Source organism: Schistocerca nitens, chromosome 2 (assembly GCF_023898315.1).
Source record: "Schistocerca nitens isolate TAMUIC-IGC-003100 chromosome 2, iqSchNite1.1, whole genome shotgun sequence".
In the NCBI taxonomy this organism is placed as follows: domain Eukaryota; kingdom Metazoa; phylum Arthropoda; class Insecta; order Orthoptera; family Acrididae; genus Schistocerca; species Schistocerca nitens.
In genome coordinates this window covers 477,026,289-477,041,816 of record NC_064615.1, presented here as the reverse complement: position 1 = coordinate 477,041,816, position 15,528 = coordinate 477,026,289, and the positions used below count along the sequence as shown (strand labels likewise).

Here is a 15,528-nt window from a genome sequence, read left to right as displayed (position 1 = left end):
AGATGCTGGAGGAGGATAGGTAACTTCGCGAACTGGTGTAGGATCCAGGTCGGAGAGGCTAGCAGCCGCGCGGGGTTAGCCGAGCGGTCTTAGGCGCTGCAGTCATGGACTGTGCGGCTGGTCCCGGCGGAGGTTCGAGTCCTCCCTCGGGCATGGCTGTGTGTGTTTGTCCTTAGGATAATTTAGGTTAAGTAGTGTGTAAGCTTAGGGCCTGTCGACCTTAGCAGTTAAGTCCCATAAGATTTCACACACATTTGAACATTTTTTTTTTTTTGATAGTTTAGCAGGGTGCTAAAAGGAAGGCGTAATGAATGTCTAGTGTTAGAATCGGTAATTAGGTGAATACTGATCTAAAATATATGAATATGTGTGGATTGTAGATCACGTTGCCACCGTATCAGCAGTACTTGTAGTTTTAGTCTGCTTGAGCGTTCTTTTAGATGGTCAGTTAGTGAGAATTGTAATTTTCAAAAATGCTTTCCGGTCTTGCAGACTTTCTCACAGGCTGCTTTACGTAACTGTTATGAGTAAACAAACATGGCAGCAGAGAACAGAAGAACAGTTGTTTTTTATGTAAGCCTGCTGGCCTTCTGTCCACTATTGACGATAAAATCTTCTGAACGACTGGGCCGCGTCCTACTACTCTCCAAGCTCGACCTTTCGCACTCCGAGTTGGGATCTTCTTCAGTGTTCCGCTGCCACGGGACGCCATGAAATTTCTCATTACGACTCGCCCTATTCTACAGACTCGACCTTTTGGACCCTCCGCTGGCATTTTCCTCAGTGTAATGCCACCTCTGGGAACCTCTGAGGCTTTTGATTAGGCCTCATGTTATCCTACAAACTCAGCGTTTCAAAACCTCTGCTGGGATCTTCCTCAGTGTTACGTCAAATGGGAATAACATAAGACTGTTGCTTAGTCCGCATCCTGTTCTTGTCCAAGCGCGGCGTTTCAAAACCTTTGCTCGGGTCTTCCCCAATGTTCGACCACTCAGGAACACCCAATGGCTGCTGATTGGTAGACATCCTTTTCTCCAAACATGACGTTTTGAACCCTGTGCTGGGATCTTCCCCAGTGTTCAGGTACTCAGGAAGGAACATTATTAATACAAGTCTATTGTAGAAACTCGACGTTTAAAATCCTCTACTTTCTCAGTATTCCGTCACATGCGAACGCGACAAATTTCTTGATTATAGTGTGTACTATTCCTCTCCAAGCTTGACATTTTGAACACACTATTGGAATCTTCCTGAGTGCTCAGTCACCCTTGAAGACGATAAGGCTTCTGATTAGGCCAACCTTTCCTACAAACTCTACGTTTCTGAACACTCTGTGGGGATCTTCCTCAGTGTTCAGCGAGACAGGAACTCTGGAAGACTTCTGAGGAAGATCCGAATAGGGTGGTCGAAACGACGAGTTTTAGGAAGAATATTATGCAGGCTGATCACCTGCAAGATACTGTCTTCAAAGTCTGGTCAAGTGAATGTGGTGACACCAGACAACATTACCACAAACAAGTGGCAGGTCACATACCGGAATTCTAGGAGAGAATGAACAGGGAGAAAGAACTGCAAGACTCATTGCGGCATACGCCGTGATGGTTGGAGGAATTAGTGCGTCAGGAGCTGTGACGGGCCTGTGGGACAGGAGAAGCGGAGTGGTGCGCGGCTCGTGTGGCGGAAGTGAGTTATCTGGCTGCAGGGCGCCGGCGGCCATCGAGAGGAGCCGAGCAGAGCCGCTCCTCAAAGCGACGGCCAATGACAGGCGGCCGTCCTGCAGGCCCGGCACGGGCCCTGCCTAATCAGGCGCCGCGCCTCGCCTCTCCGCGGCGCCTCGGCTCGTGATCAAAGCGGCGATACGCGGGGGAGCAGCCGCAGGTGCCGCCGCCCCCGCACGCGCCCCTCTGTTCTTTGACTCCCGCGCGGCACATCGCGCCGTCACCCGAAGCCGTAATTACTCGCCGCCCGACAGCCGAGACGTGCACCGGCTCACTCACGGTACAGCAGTCTTACTGTCATTCCGACCTCCAGCTTCTCCACTGGAGGTAGCTTAAGAGTAGCTTTCACGTCAAACTATTCCACCCAGGGGTTCCCAACAAAATTTTCTCGGGGATCCCCTCATGATTGGTACCTTGTCGTATCACACTATGGTTCAAATGGCTCTGAGCACTATGGGACTTAACATCCATGGTCATCAGTCCCCTAGAACTTAGAACTACTTAAACCTAACTAACCTAAGGACAACACACAACACCCAGCCATCACGAGGGAGAGAAAATCTCTGACCCCGCCGGGAATCGAACCCGGGAACTATCACACTATCAAGGGCCTAAAAAAGCCAAATTAAGAGTCAGAAGTTAGCGTTCGCTAAAGCTCTGCTCATGCAGGAAGCAGCCAAAACAAAAAAATTGTTATCATACCAAATATATTTAACATATATTTTTTATTCTAATAGCTTCTTGCGGACCCCTCTGGCATAGCTCGCGGACCACCTGTTGGGAACCACTGCGGTTAGTGTGTCTAAGTAAAACATATATGCGAGATTCACGTGAGGGGGGTGGGGGGGGAAGATGAAGAGTGCTCCCATCCACATTACCTCTCCCACCCCCCCACCCCCTCTTGCAGACGTCTATGGTGCTGAGCAGACATCTTACCCCACCCCGCAGCCGGTCTTCATGATGTGATCACGCAGTTAACTTAATACGTGCAGGACATGGAATTTGGTGATTAGTAAGGAGATTAAGCGAGCTAACGTACGTGATTATGTCAGTACAAACAAAATGCAACTGTCAGTCTAATACTAATATTCCTATTTCTCTATGTTGACTTTCAGTGTCGGAGAAACGTTATGTTAGTGTTAATTTTGAGACTTTTTCACTAATGTCCTATTGTTTCGTGGTCTTGCGACAGATAACAACAGCAAGTGAGCGTTCCTAAATGGCGTCTGACAGTGAAGTGCATATAAATACAAAGATGTTTCATTGAATTTCTCAGTGCTGTACAAGTGCGCCTATCACGACGCTTTCTAAAGACATCTGGAGACCATCGGGGTAAACATGAGTAGTATGAGGCGGTGGGTGCTGTGTTTCAGTAGTGATGAAAAGGATGTGCACAACAAGCTATGCTCGTTAGACTATGTTCAGCTACCATCCCTGGTAAGACAAAGTCTGCATCAACTGCGCTGATTGGCGGGCTACCACGAACGAATTGTGCGCACAGCTGAATGTCGGCTGTATTGTCTTACACGAGATGTTATGCAATCTTTGTTGCGGCAGTGTGAGGAATGGATCCTACAGACATTTACTCAAAATCAGAACCACTACTGAATGGAAATTTTTCGAGCCCTGTCTAAGCAATGCGGGACTGAAGGTGATAATTTTCTGAATACCATCACCTCTATGAGCACAGAGCTGCAGTCCAAAAGACGGTGCATGCAGTACCAATACGAGACTCTCAAGACACAGCTATCTGCAGGCAAAGTAATGTACACAGCTCTCTGGGACAGGCTGTGCGTGGCTGGAGCGTAAAGTAACTGCCTATTCAGGACGTCACAACACGGCGCTGACTAGCTTGAAAGCCTGAAGTTCCGGAGTCAGGCTGGAGAAGAAGACAAACTTCTGCATGCAACACAGTAACGGCAGTCCCTACAATGATGCTGTGACCATAGAACTCAATTACAATTTTAGCTGCACTGTCTTACCAAATCGTTCGTACAGTCCTGAATCAGCACCCCAGACTTACATTTCCTTGAGCTTAAGGAATATGCACTACGTGGCAAGATCGTCCAGGCTTATAAACTGTTGTCAGAGCTGTAAGACAGCGGCTAGCTTCAGCAGGTTCAGTTCACTCCAAGTGAGTTTTCAGGGCCACCCCCACCCCCACACCCCCTCACTGTAAAAGTATTTCCACAATCAGGATCTCTGGAGCCGCCGCTATGTCGACCCTCACCTCCAGGACCTGCCAATTGTGGACCTACTCCAGTCGTGGACTCTACAACGAGGAGACGTGATCAACGCTATTGCTATCAATTGCACTTTGTAATGTTTGTCTTTGTTTTTCATCGGTAGTACGCTGGACTTAAACTTTTGTGCATTCCTTCTTGTTCGTCCTCTCAGGAATTTGTGGCACGGTTAGCGTATGGACATTGGATGTCGCAACTATCGATCTACTGCGGCATTATCAGGCCTTAAGCCTATAGATATTGTTATTGTTCTTTGAATATTCGAGGAGTGAATTGTTTCCAGTTGTGTTCCAAACTACCTCCCATCAGAGATGATCGTTTATATGTTTTACAATAAATGTCTTATTCATTTTATGACTGGGCACTTTTCCTGCACTCCTTTAAGCGAACTGAGCCGTGCGTGGCTCATGTTCGTGCCATCTTTATTTAACATCTTGTTTTTACCGTACGGCCACCTCGTGGTTTTAATTTCAGTTACTGGTGTTACTGAATTGCTGTCTTGTCTGCCCGTGATCGGCAGCAGCAGCGCGTATCGGTAAGTGCACTGTCGTACCATCTCTGGGCGGCCGATAGTATTCCCGGCTCGTGCGTCTGGCAGTCAGTTGGAGATCGGACCTGGAGTAGTGGAATTGGAACGCGGCAGAAGTGCAGTCGGCACGTAGCAGCAGTCGGGGACGGAGCGCTAGGGAGGCGCGGCAGCCAGTACTCACCGACCGCTCGCGACGCAGGATGAACTGTCCGACGGACTGAGGTGGCAGCGGCATCTACCGTTGGTCGGTCGTTCAGTTGGTCGCCTCTTTCGGCAATGTATGTTTGGTCTTTTGACCGTTTCTGGGCCTCGTCACTGGGTCACCTTGGTGGATGTGGCTCGGTTCCTTCTTGAGCGGAGGCGTCGTGGTCAATGGGCAAGAGTTACCTCTGCATGATTGGGTCCGAGCCAGTGTGCCCGAATCGCCGTGTCTCCCAGTTCCCGACGGACAGCGGACGCACATGGTTTGAGTGCCAACGACCTTGGTTGGTTGTTGGTCGGTCGTCTGGTCAGACGACGTGTGTTTCGTCACCGAACGTCCTTCGGGTATGTCTTTGTGTCCGCTGGTGATTTGTCTAGTTGTTCATCAGTGATTCGTTTTACGAGTGTTCGAGTTTCTTGTGGCAGTGTTTCGTGCAACATTGTGTACCCTGTGTCAGTTCGACTGAGCAATGCTTTAAATGCTGTAATGCTGTCTGCGTACTGCAGTAGCCAGTTGGTCGGCTGCGACAGAGCAGCGAGTGAATGTTTTCTTACCGTGTTGGTGCTGTCCGCCAAGGCGTGTAGTTCCACAGCCGTTGCGATGTTCATGTATGTCAGTAGTTATCGTGCCTTGGCTTATTAACAAACCAATATTTGAAGACTAGTCTTACTGGTCTGTTTGGCATTTTGGTTGTAGTGTTTTTGGTCTGGTGACCGAAATCAGGTAGCTGGTTGGTTCGTCGGCTGTCTGTCGGTTGGGTTACCTTCCGATTTAGAAGTTGTTGGTCAGGCTGCCTGTTTTGCCTAAACGGACGTTAGTCTTTCAATTCCAGGCCGACCTGTGGAAACTTCTGAGCGCCCAAAAAAAAAAAAAATGGTTAAAATGGCTCTGAGCACTATGGGACTTAACATATATGGTCATCAGTCCCCTAGAACTTAGAACTACTTAAACCTAACTAACCTAAGGACATCACACAACACCCAGCCATCACGAGGCAGAGAGTATCCCTGACCCCGCCGGGAATCGAACCCGGGAACCCGGGCGTGGGAAGCGAGAACGCTACCGCACGACCACGAGATGCGGGCTTCTGAGCGCCGTTCCATGTCTGTTACATAGTAACTTCCCTGTTTGAGTTTTCGTTATCTGGTTGATGTGTGGCCTTCAGCCGATTTTTAATTTTTCTTAAATTGATGTTCTTGTCTTTCCCTTTGGCATGAAATTTTTTAAGACAAGGCCTTCTGCCTTTTGATTGTAAATCTTCTTATTGCTTAATATGCGGCCTCCAGCCAAGTTCCATTCAAATTAAATTGCTAAGTCCTTCAGCCTGTTTAGATTGAAGATTTAGAAAATATAAAAGGGTGAAACCTCCAGAAGAACCTTGTATTTCAATTTCTTGCTTTAGCCTTGTGTCTTGGATTTTGGGTGTGGCCTACAGCCGATCTAAAGTTAATCAAAGGAGGTCTATTAAAGTTTTGAGTGTTTTGCATCCTTGTTGTAACACTGTGTGTTGATAAATAAAGTTTGTATGTTGAGTGCAACTGACCACAGCTCATTTTGGCCTCTTTCCACAACCTAATCCGCTCTGTCCTGCTAGCGCAGGCGTCTCACGGGCATATCAGTTGGCGATGATTTGAGTCAGTGTCTCACAGTACATAGTATTTTGGTACAAGTCCTACTTTTGTCACATTTTTTCCAGCATTAAGAAAAAAATGTGTGTGAAATCTTATGGGACTTAACTGCTAAGGTCATCAGTCCCTAAGCTTACACACTACTTAATCTAAATTATCCTAAGGACAAACACTCGCACCCATGCCCGAGGGAGGACTCGAACCTCCACCGGGACCAGCCGCACAGTCCATGACTGCAGCGCTTCAGACCGCAGCATGAAGAAACCGAGGAATGTCTGTCCCCAAGTATTGTTACTGCTGGAGCAGCTGCAGAGCACCCACGAACTCCTCATTGAGTGGCAGTCAGCCATCTTCATGTCGCCTCCAGAGCTCTAAGAACTGCCTCTCCAGGATCCACTCTATGGGCAAAGACTCCCCAGCAGCAGTCCCGCCACTCGAGCAGTTCGACTAGAAGGTCGAACCTGTTGGAAAACAATGTTGTGTGCATGGAACCGTATTTCTTAGCCCACAGCATCACAGTTAAACCCAGCAACACGCTTTCTTTCTGGCATTCGTGAGCCCAGACATTTACTACCAACTGCAAATGTCGAACTCCATGCTCTGCTGTATGCCAGATTAAAGTTCTGTTTGTTTGAATACTTTGACTACCAGGTGCACGTCGCGGCAGCTCAGTAGAAATTCATCAGCTGCCATGAACTTAATGGGGGGTCTGACTGCGAATGAATCACCTGCTTCCAAGGTTTATCTTGCGACTGCCCCCTTTAGTAATCTTCTACGTAACCGTAAGTGGCTTTCTTGGTCTGGGACGTGATCCTCGTGCATGCTCGTAATGAAGGACTATACATGTATCTCCTTGAATTGAAAATCCTTTCCTTAGAAAAATGTGTCCCTATTATTAGAGCTTTTGAACAGTCTCTCGAATCGTCAGCCACCCTTAAGGACCTATCGCAAGTGTTCGCCACTCAACCAATGCATCGCCTTCAGCCCCAATCACGCCCCCCGTCCCGGTCAGATTCATATAATGCAGGTAAAGACTAAGCGGGAAGACGATACCCTCAACAGCCCTCTTTCTGCAGCCAGTGTTTCATTAGGCGCCAAAGACACCAGAGCCACTAGCAGTGTGTTAAGTGCACCTCTTGCGGGAAATCTACCTACATGTATAATTTGACATTGATACCTCCATCAGAATATTTTATGATCTGAAGATGGCAGTAGCCGACACCCGGCAATAGTGCAGCGTAAAAGTTTGTGTGATTAAGGCGGACCTTTAAAATAAAGTGCCATAATATGATCACGGACTCAGTTTCAGACCTTAAGTCTTCAACAAATAAATCTGAACATTGGGATGAAGTTTACCAAGCAGCACTCAAAATGATTGTTGAGTGTGCGTGTATGGACTGTTGGACGCATGGACGGAAGACAGTGTCGACCTTATTTCTGGACGTATCCTACATTCAGTCTGTACATCACTGGAAAGAGCAATCTCTATCACTCACAGCAGCTATCAACAATGTGCCCATCGAGATGGAGATACACTTCGGGTCCTCCACAACCATAATAGATTGGCAATCTTGTTACCAAGTGGGGACTCCTCACCTTCAATCTTTGGACTATTCGCAGTGTAGTTACAGCAATGAAGTCAACAGACAGTTTACATAAAGTTTTAAACATGGCTGCGAGGTCAGCGACCGTTTACAAATTAAATTTGAAGCAATTACAGCCTCGGTCGCAAAAATTAAGTCTTTTGACCTAGTTTCGAGAATTATTTGAGTGCCTTCATCAGAAAGTCAGTTTTCAGTCTAAAAAACTATATTTCTAAGCTTTTACATAGACAAGAAGTTACAATGTCTGCTGCTGTCAAATAAAACATTACCTATTGCTTCATGTACTAAATAATGTTCATCTTAACATTCTTCTGTCTGTATTTTAAATGTTAAATAGTCTACTTATATGGCCGGCTACTAGATGGCACTGTTGGTATAATGTTAACCAGCCCGCAGTTGCTATTGCGGGCACCTCAGTCTGTTGCCATCTGTGGCCTGACATGTGTGAACAGCCCTTAGTGGCTCCCTTTCCATGTATTCTTTTTTTTTAAAAAATAGTGACTAAAGCTTTGTAGCTTGATATTTATTTTATACATGGCATGTAAATACTGTTTCTTTCTTGTACTGTTAGTCAGTACTTACATTTGCATATAACATAATTTTCCCATAATTTTTGTACTTACGTTAGAGGACAGTTTGAATGTTTAATTTCTGATGAAGGCACTCATAGAAGTGTCGAAACCAGGTCGAAAGACTTAATTTTTGCGACAGAGGCTGTAATTGATTGAACTTTAGACAGTTTACAGTCCAAGTTCAGTAGCATTTGCACACTCTCACAGCCAGGAGTTTAGTTTTCGATGCCCCTGAAGCATCTTGGGTCTGTATCTATTCAACGCTGTTGGCTTAGAAATCCACGACTGCACCCCCACCGTCAAGTTGCTGGGCACCAACTCCTACTTAGAAGACCTTGTTTACAATTGTAGTTTAGTGTCCGCACAAACCTTAACTGTTTGTCAATGCACGTGTGCCTCTTCTCCCACCAGTAACACTGAAGTTCTTGAAAGACAGAAATGCTCCCTTCGCACTCAGAGACGAAATTAGGCCGGAGCTATAGCTGTTTCTGGACGACAGTATTCACACTTCCATTCGCAACAGCTAGTGGGCGACAACCATCATTATTGTAGAAAAAAACCAAACTATGCATTGCAAACTTGTGGAGACTTTAAGGAAACCATTAATGCCCAATCTACTCGCACTGACAACCCCTGCACCTTCAACAGGCCAGCCTCAAATGCAATGCAGACAAATATTGTTTTCTGGTTCACCAAGTGGAATACTTGCGTCACGTTTTTAATGTGTCAGGCAGCCACGCAAACCCATAGTATATTGAGGCGGTGCAAATACTTCCAGTGGCAATGGATCCCAGTATGTGTTAAGTCTACTTGGATTTGAAATAAGCCCTCCACCATTTCACATACCTCACAGTGTATGACTCCACCTAACCTCTAATCTTGACAACTGATGCATAGGCCTATGGGTTGGGGGCAGCCCTTCACAAGTGATTGAAATGGCGGAGCAACCAGCTGCATTTGCGTCTAAGACTCTCTCTGCAGCATAGCGGAGCTACAGTCAGATAGAAATTCTAGCAATCATATTTGGCCTAAGAAAGTTTCACGACTGTGCCTACAGGTACAGTTTCACATTATTCACAGACTACAAGCCCTTACTCTCTCTTTACAAAGTGTTCAGAAAATATTCCAACCAAAATGACATGCTGCCTTCAGTAGGGGTGTCTATTTCTTTCAAGTTACAATTGAGATACTCGTTACCAATCAGTGACCCAATTTGCTGATGCTCACCTCCTCTTGCATCTGCTCCTGGGCCTTGAAGCTGCCTTTGAAGCGGCAGTGCTGAGGACCCAGTGATCTATGAGGTCCTCCATCTGGTGCAACATAGTTGCCAGCTAGACCACAAGCAGCTGCGACACCTGGGGAACAAAGCCCACTGATATCACTGGAATGAGCTCTTCACCAGCAATGGTGTTCTCCTGCTGGAGGTGGACCATGACTGCACCAGGGTCGTGATCCTAGAGGCCCTCCAGCAGCATGTGTTGTCTCTCTTACACTTAGGGCAGTGGGGCATTGTGCCCACCAGGCACCTTGCCAGCTAACATGTCTACTGTTGGGGCTTGGTTACAGTGATCACTGTCAAGACGCTGCTACCACCTGTCCTAGCTTCTGGGGTCTCCTGGTTAATCACCATAGATGTCTGCAGTGGTTTCCCCTATGTCTCACACATATGTGCCACATCCACAGGGGACACCATTCAAATGATGTCATGCATGGTGTCCATGGTAAGTTCTCCTTTCTGCGGAGTAAATAGCGTAGTAATGATACACACTGTGTCCATCCACCCTGTTTCTAATGGCCTAGCCAAATGCTTTGATTGTACGTTTAAATTACAGCAGTTCAAGCTCCACCATCATCACACTTTGGGCGAGGTTCTCACCTCTATCTGGCTTCTTATTTTTCTACTCCTCAGGATAGGTGAGCTCCAGCAAAATATTTCCGTGGCCAAACACATCAATCACTGTGAGCCAGCTGCCACCATATCTCTTTCCAAGATCCCATGTAGGTCCTATTCTTAACCCAAGGCCGGCAGTATTGGTTTCCTGTAGTCCTTTCCAATCTTTTGGGCTGGACATGGGTGAGCTGACACTTGAAGATACAGAGTTGCTGCAAGCACAAGAGGCAGAGTCCTCCACAGTGCCCATTCCGGACACTGCCAGCCAATCTCAGCTCCATCACTTGGCATCTCCCTAGAGGAGCCCTCAGCTACTCCACACGCCACATCAGCGCCAACATCTATGGAGGCGGACATCAGCCCCCCTCTCTCCTCCCTCCAGCTACCCCAGCCACCAGTGGAGATCCAGCCCCTTCCAGGGACGTCGAGATGAACATTGAGGGGCGGGAGATATCGTGTGTCGATGGCTTGTGCGTACTCAGCGAGCAACCAACAACACACATGGGTTATGCGAGCATGGATTTTGTAGAGTAGAGCTCTTCAGATGACCGAAAAGTAATGGTCACCCTCCAACCGGCCATCTGGCCGCAACCCACGCGCCGCCAGTGATCAGTCGCACCGCAGATCTTTTCTTCTGCATGGGCCACATGACCGAGAGTAGCACTCGCAGTACTCCATTCACGCCTCAGGCCACTAGGTAGTATCTCCAAACTCGAACAGAATTTCAAAGAGTCTCCAACTGTATTGGAGTAGCATCTCAGCGTGAAATGAAAAGAGGGATCCTGCCTGAAACGCAGGCACAGGTGCTTTTCATCACATGAAACTATATGCTTCCAGAGACCTTTTTAAATCTCAAAAATCTATGATGCACGTACCAAGTGGGCTCAGCGTGAGTGGGAATTTGGACTGAGTAGGGAGGAGTGCTGTGTTAGTCGGCGCAGCTGTGCAAAGCCAACGTGCTAGGGTATCTTAGTGGTTAGCACACCTGCCTAGTGAGAAGGAGGACTGGGTTCGAATTCTGGCCTTGGCACAAATTTTCACTCGAGTGTGCATATATACGTTTGAGAATTGAAAATGTCTCTGTAACCACATAGATCCTTTGATTATCTGTAGGAACCAACACGGATTCGTTAAAAATCCAGCTTTCAGGGATTTTTCATAAGACACAGGACGAGATAACGGACCATGAATTGATAATGTGTTCCTTGGCCTCCGGAAAGCCATCGATACATTCCGCGCCATCCACTAAAAAATAAAGCAGGAACTTGCGAAGTACGTGAGCTGATGTCATCGGAGAGAGCCAGAAGCACATTAAGCAAATGTCTTACACAAAGTAGTGTGATTCTGCTTCCCATCTCTCTTTATTTTCTTTTACTCACTATTCGATATGTAATGTATCTTTGCTCTGTACTAGTGCGATCTCTATTAAATCTCTGTAGAGACAATGTATCTGATGTGCAGTAGGTAGTCACCCGAAGCGAAAACTACAAATTGTTTGTGGCTGTAGGTAACATTCGAATCAAGACGTAAATATTTAGGTTTTGGATAACGGAAGAAACAGCATTTTCATTTAATTTCCGCTGCAAGACCGTAGCAGTAAGCAAACTTGATACTTTCGTGAGAGCCACTGTAGGGTAATATCAGATCGAAAGGTTACCATTGTTTGGAGAAGAAAAGGGAAAATGGAAATACATTCCTATCTCCGCTGAGTGCTGACTCAGTCCGTTGAGAAATTCAGGAGAGAAAGCCGGCGTTCCGAGTCCGGAGGGGAATTATAAGTAAATGTTGTCTCTTCGTCGACAGAATGGATAGTCTTTACAGCAACTGTTTCTGAAGACCGCTTGGAAAACTGATGTAAAAGATCGAGGAATACGAATATTATCGCTGTAACACTGCCCTCTGTAGTCAAGAGTCCAATTAATATTGCATCTCTGAACCAGTCACATAGAGTCACTTTTTTCTTTTATTTCGAAATATGCATCAGAAATTCAATCCAGCGCTTTCAACGTATTATCATTGTACGCTCATCGTCCAGTTACTGTTTGCTGCTGGAATAATAAAGTTAGTTATAGTTGCGTAACAATAATTGAAGTTGTACAATTCAGTCATTTCAGCTTGAGTCTAACGAAGAATCAGAGTATCAGAAAAATTAACGGTATGTTCCATAAAAAGGCTGCAACATCGTTCTGTCGCGGCTTAACAGTTCACAAGTTTACACCAAATCTGTATGTGTGATCACTGCATCGGTTTTCCAGAAATCAGTACAAAAAATGTTTTATATTCTGACAGGAATGGAAGAAAGCGTATATTTCACTTTCTTTTATCTAAACCTACACTGTTAATCAATTAATGTAGATTATTGCTGTGTCATTGTGTTGTCTTGTATGTGAAGCAGTGATTACTAACAAAAGTGTCAGTGACTTGCCCGAAAGAACAGATACCATCTGTGAACGTGCAGCTCTCTTAGAATGAAATGATAATTAAATCAAGACCCTTATCTCTCGACAGGCGCTGATATACATCAACTGGGACAGTTGAAAATGTGTGCCCCGACTCGGAATCGAGCCCGGGATCTCCTGCTTACATGGCAGACGCTCTATCCATATTTATTTTTTGATCTCATTTGTTCGATATAGTTCGTTGCGTTTGTTCGTTGCGGATGTCCCATGACACGAGTTCAAGTTCAGTGTTGCGCCGTTGATTCAGTTTTTTTATTACGGAGGGCAATCCATCTGAGCCACCGAGGGCACAGAGGATAGTGCGACTGCAGGGATTTATCCCTTGCACGCTCCCCGTGAGACCCACATTACCAACTTCATAGAGTACATTCGTAGTGCCCCTGCCCATTACACTCATTACTCGCGGCAAACAATCTTACCGAGTCCTGTAAGAGTTCGGCCAATACGTGTGCACGGATACCATCTTCATATAGTTAAGGCTAACCGGCCATTGACCTTCTTCTGTGTGGATGCACACGCTTTGCCCGAACTCTTACGGGACTCGGTAAGATTGTCTGCCGCGAGTTATGAGTGTAATGGGCAGGGGCACTACGAATGTACTCTATGAAGTTGGTAATGTGGGTCTCACGGGGAGCGTGCAAGGGATAAATCCCTGCAGTCGCACTATCGTCTGTGTCCTCGGTGGCTCAGATGGATAGAGCGTCTGTCATGTAAGCAGGAGATGCTAGGTTCGAGTCCCTGTCGGAGCACACATTTTCAACTGTCCCCTTTGATGTATTTCAACGCCTATCGACAGCTTAGGGTCTTCATTTAATAATCATTTCTTTCTTAGGATAAGAGGGATAGCATTTTATTTAGTGCTGTTGATAGAAGTGCAGCGTCCAACAGGGCTAATTTTTAATCTTGTTACAGTTCATCCAACAGGCCTCAAATATGATGAGACTTTTTCCATATGGGCATCTGCCCTTTAATCCCCAAACGCACAGATATGTTGGCAACTGGGACGGCATGAGGTGGTTGTACTTTATTCATTTATTTATCTGTAGTCATTTGACTGGTTTGAGGCGGGTCACCACGATTTCCTGTGCTGGGCTAATTTCGGATTAGCACATAAACCCGGAATCCTCAGTTAATTGTAGATTTTTTGGCCTCTGCGGCTCTCTCTACTAACATGGAAGTTATTTCTCGATGTCTTAACACATTCCCCATCATGCTGTCCCTTCTACCAGTCAGCGCTTAGCTGATATTCCTTACCTCGCCGATTCTGTGAAGAATCTCTTGATTTCTAACCGGTCCGCTTACTTTCCACGATCCTTGTGATATACCAGATCCCAAACATTTCAGTTCTCTTCCTTCTGGGTTTTCCCACCGTCCATGATTCACTTTATTAAGACACTCAAGTTTATAATGGTATTCGACCTGGGTCATTAGGAAAGCTGTCTCGCATTTGTAACGCCGGAAATGAATATTCTCCTATTTCCATCTATTGTACTATAAATTTTTTTCCTTATTTTATTACCTGAAGATATGACATTTCTGTGTCTTTATATATTGTAATTGTTTTACTATTTGAATGTATATATTTATTTATGAATTTATGTCGCTGTATAATTGGTTTGTTTTTTAAATATTATTTGTATTTTTACGCTGGGTCCTGCCTAGGGAAAACTATGCTATCGAACGAATACATCGATAGGTCGTGTGAAGAACCAAATTGTTTAGGATCTTTGGTAGTGTTAACTCTGCCGCGTGGAGCGCGGGCAGAGCAGAGAGGGTCTGGCTGGAGGAGGGCAGTGGAGCAGGTGTGTTGTGTGACGCTCCCGCGAGTTGCCGCGCTTTCGGGGTTTGGCAGCATGTAATTGCGCTCGACTTGCTACGTTAGTTTCTGACATGGTGTCGCGGACGGGAAGCGTTAGCTGGCACACATCAAGAGCCCGTTTCGGCTGGAGACCGTGTCGAGAAGAAGGCACGCCAATATCCAGCTTCTGCAACAGCGACGGCCGACAATGAGTGACTGTCACCACCTCCTCGATCGACGACTTCAAACCTTCAATCAACCAACAAGGAAGAATGGTAGCACGTAAAGTTTTAGGACTGTATGGCAGACCTCAGCTTTTCAAACTGTTAAATTTTTCTCACTAAACTACAGCAACGTAGCATGAACCTATGTTGCTCATTGTCCCAATTGCATTACGAAGCAGGGTCCCTTCCTTTTCCGGAATGAACCCGAGTGTCGTTGAAATTCAAACGCCAGCATTAAAGTAATATTATTCGATTTCACTGCTTTAATTTCTAAGTTCAGTTAAGGTATTCATAGCTGGCTACAACATTTAGATTACACAAGCACAAATTAAGAGTGCGAGTTTTGTTACCGTATTTTAGCTTACCTGTGACTGCAGCTCAGCTTGGTACGTACTAAATTTTACTATTGTTAATTGTTCAGGATCATTTAATTCAAGTTCAAAGTTAAATCTCTTATTTCTAAATTGCGTAGATTCAAGTAGCTTTTGAAATGATTGTTGAGGTAGCCCAAGACTAACCGTATTTTACTGAATTTCGATGTGCTTCAGAAACAAAGTTCACTATTAATTTCTGTCACTAAACTAACTTTCAATTTTCCGGTTTTATTAATTCTTATGCTAAATTAAGTCAGAGTGTAGCGAAATTTATTACTTCCGACAA

At 45.7% G+C, this 15,528-nt stretch overlaps 1 protein-coding gene across 1 annotated transcript in view; it reads right to left on the bottom strand.

Moving 5' to 3' along the window:
* The window catches only part of LOC126235106 (allatostatin-A receptor-like), a gene marked incomplete at its 3' end in the record, with an annotated part of 100,555 nt that extends 98,624 nt beyond the window's left edge, over positions 1 to 1,931 (bottom strand). The window contains exons 1-2 of the mRNA XM_049943841.1: positions 1,821 to 1,931; positions 1,535 to 1,774 (exon numbers count right to left, since the gene is read on the bottom strand). Of these exons, the coding sequence (XP_049799798.1) occupies positions 1,535 to 1,774; positions 1,821 to 1,931 (351 nt within the window). The remainder of the gene's footprint in view (positions 1 to 1,534; positions 1,775 to 1,820) is intronic.
* Between the last annotated feature and the right edge of the window lie 13,597 nt (positions 1,932 to 15,528).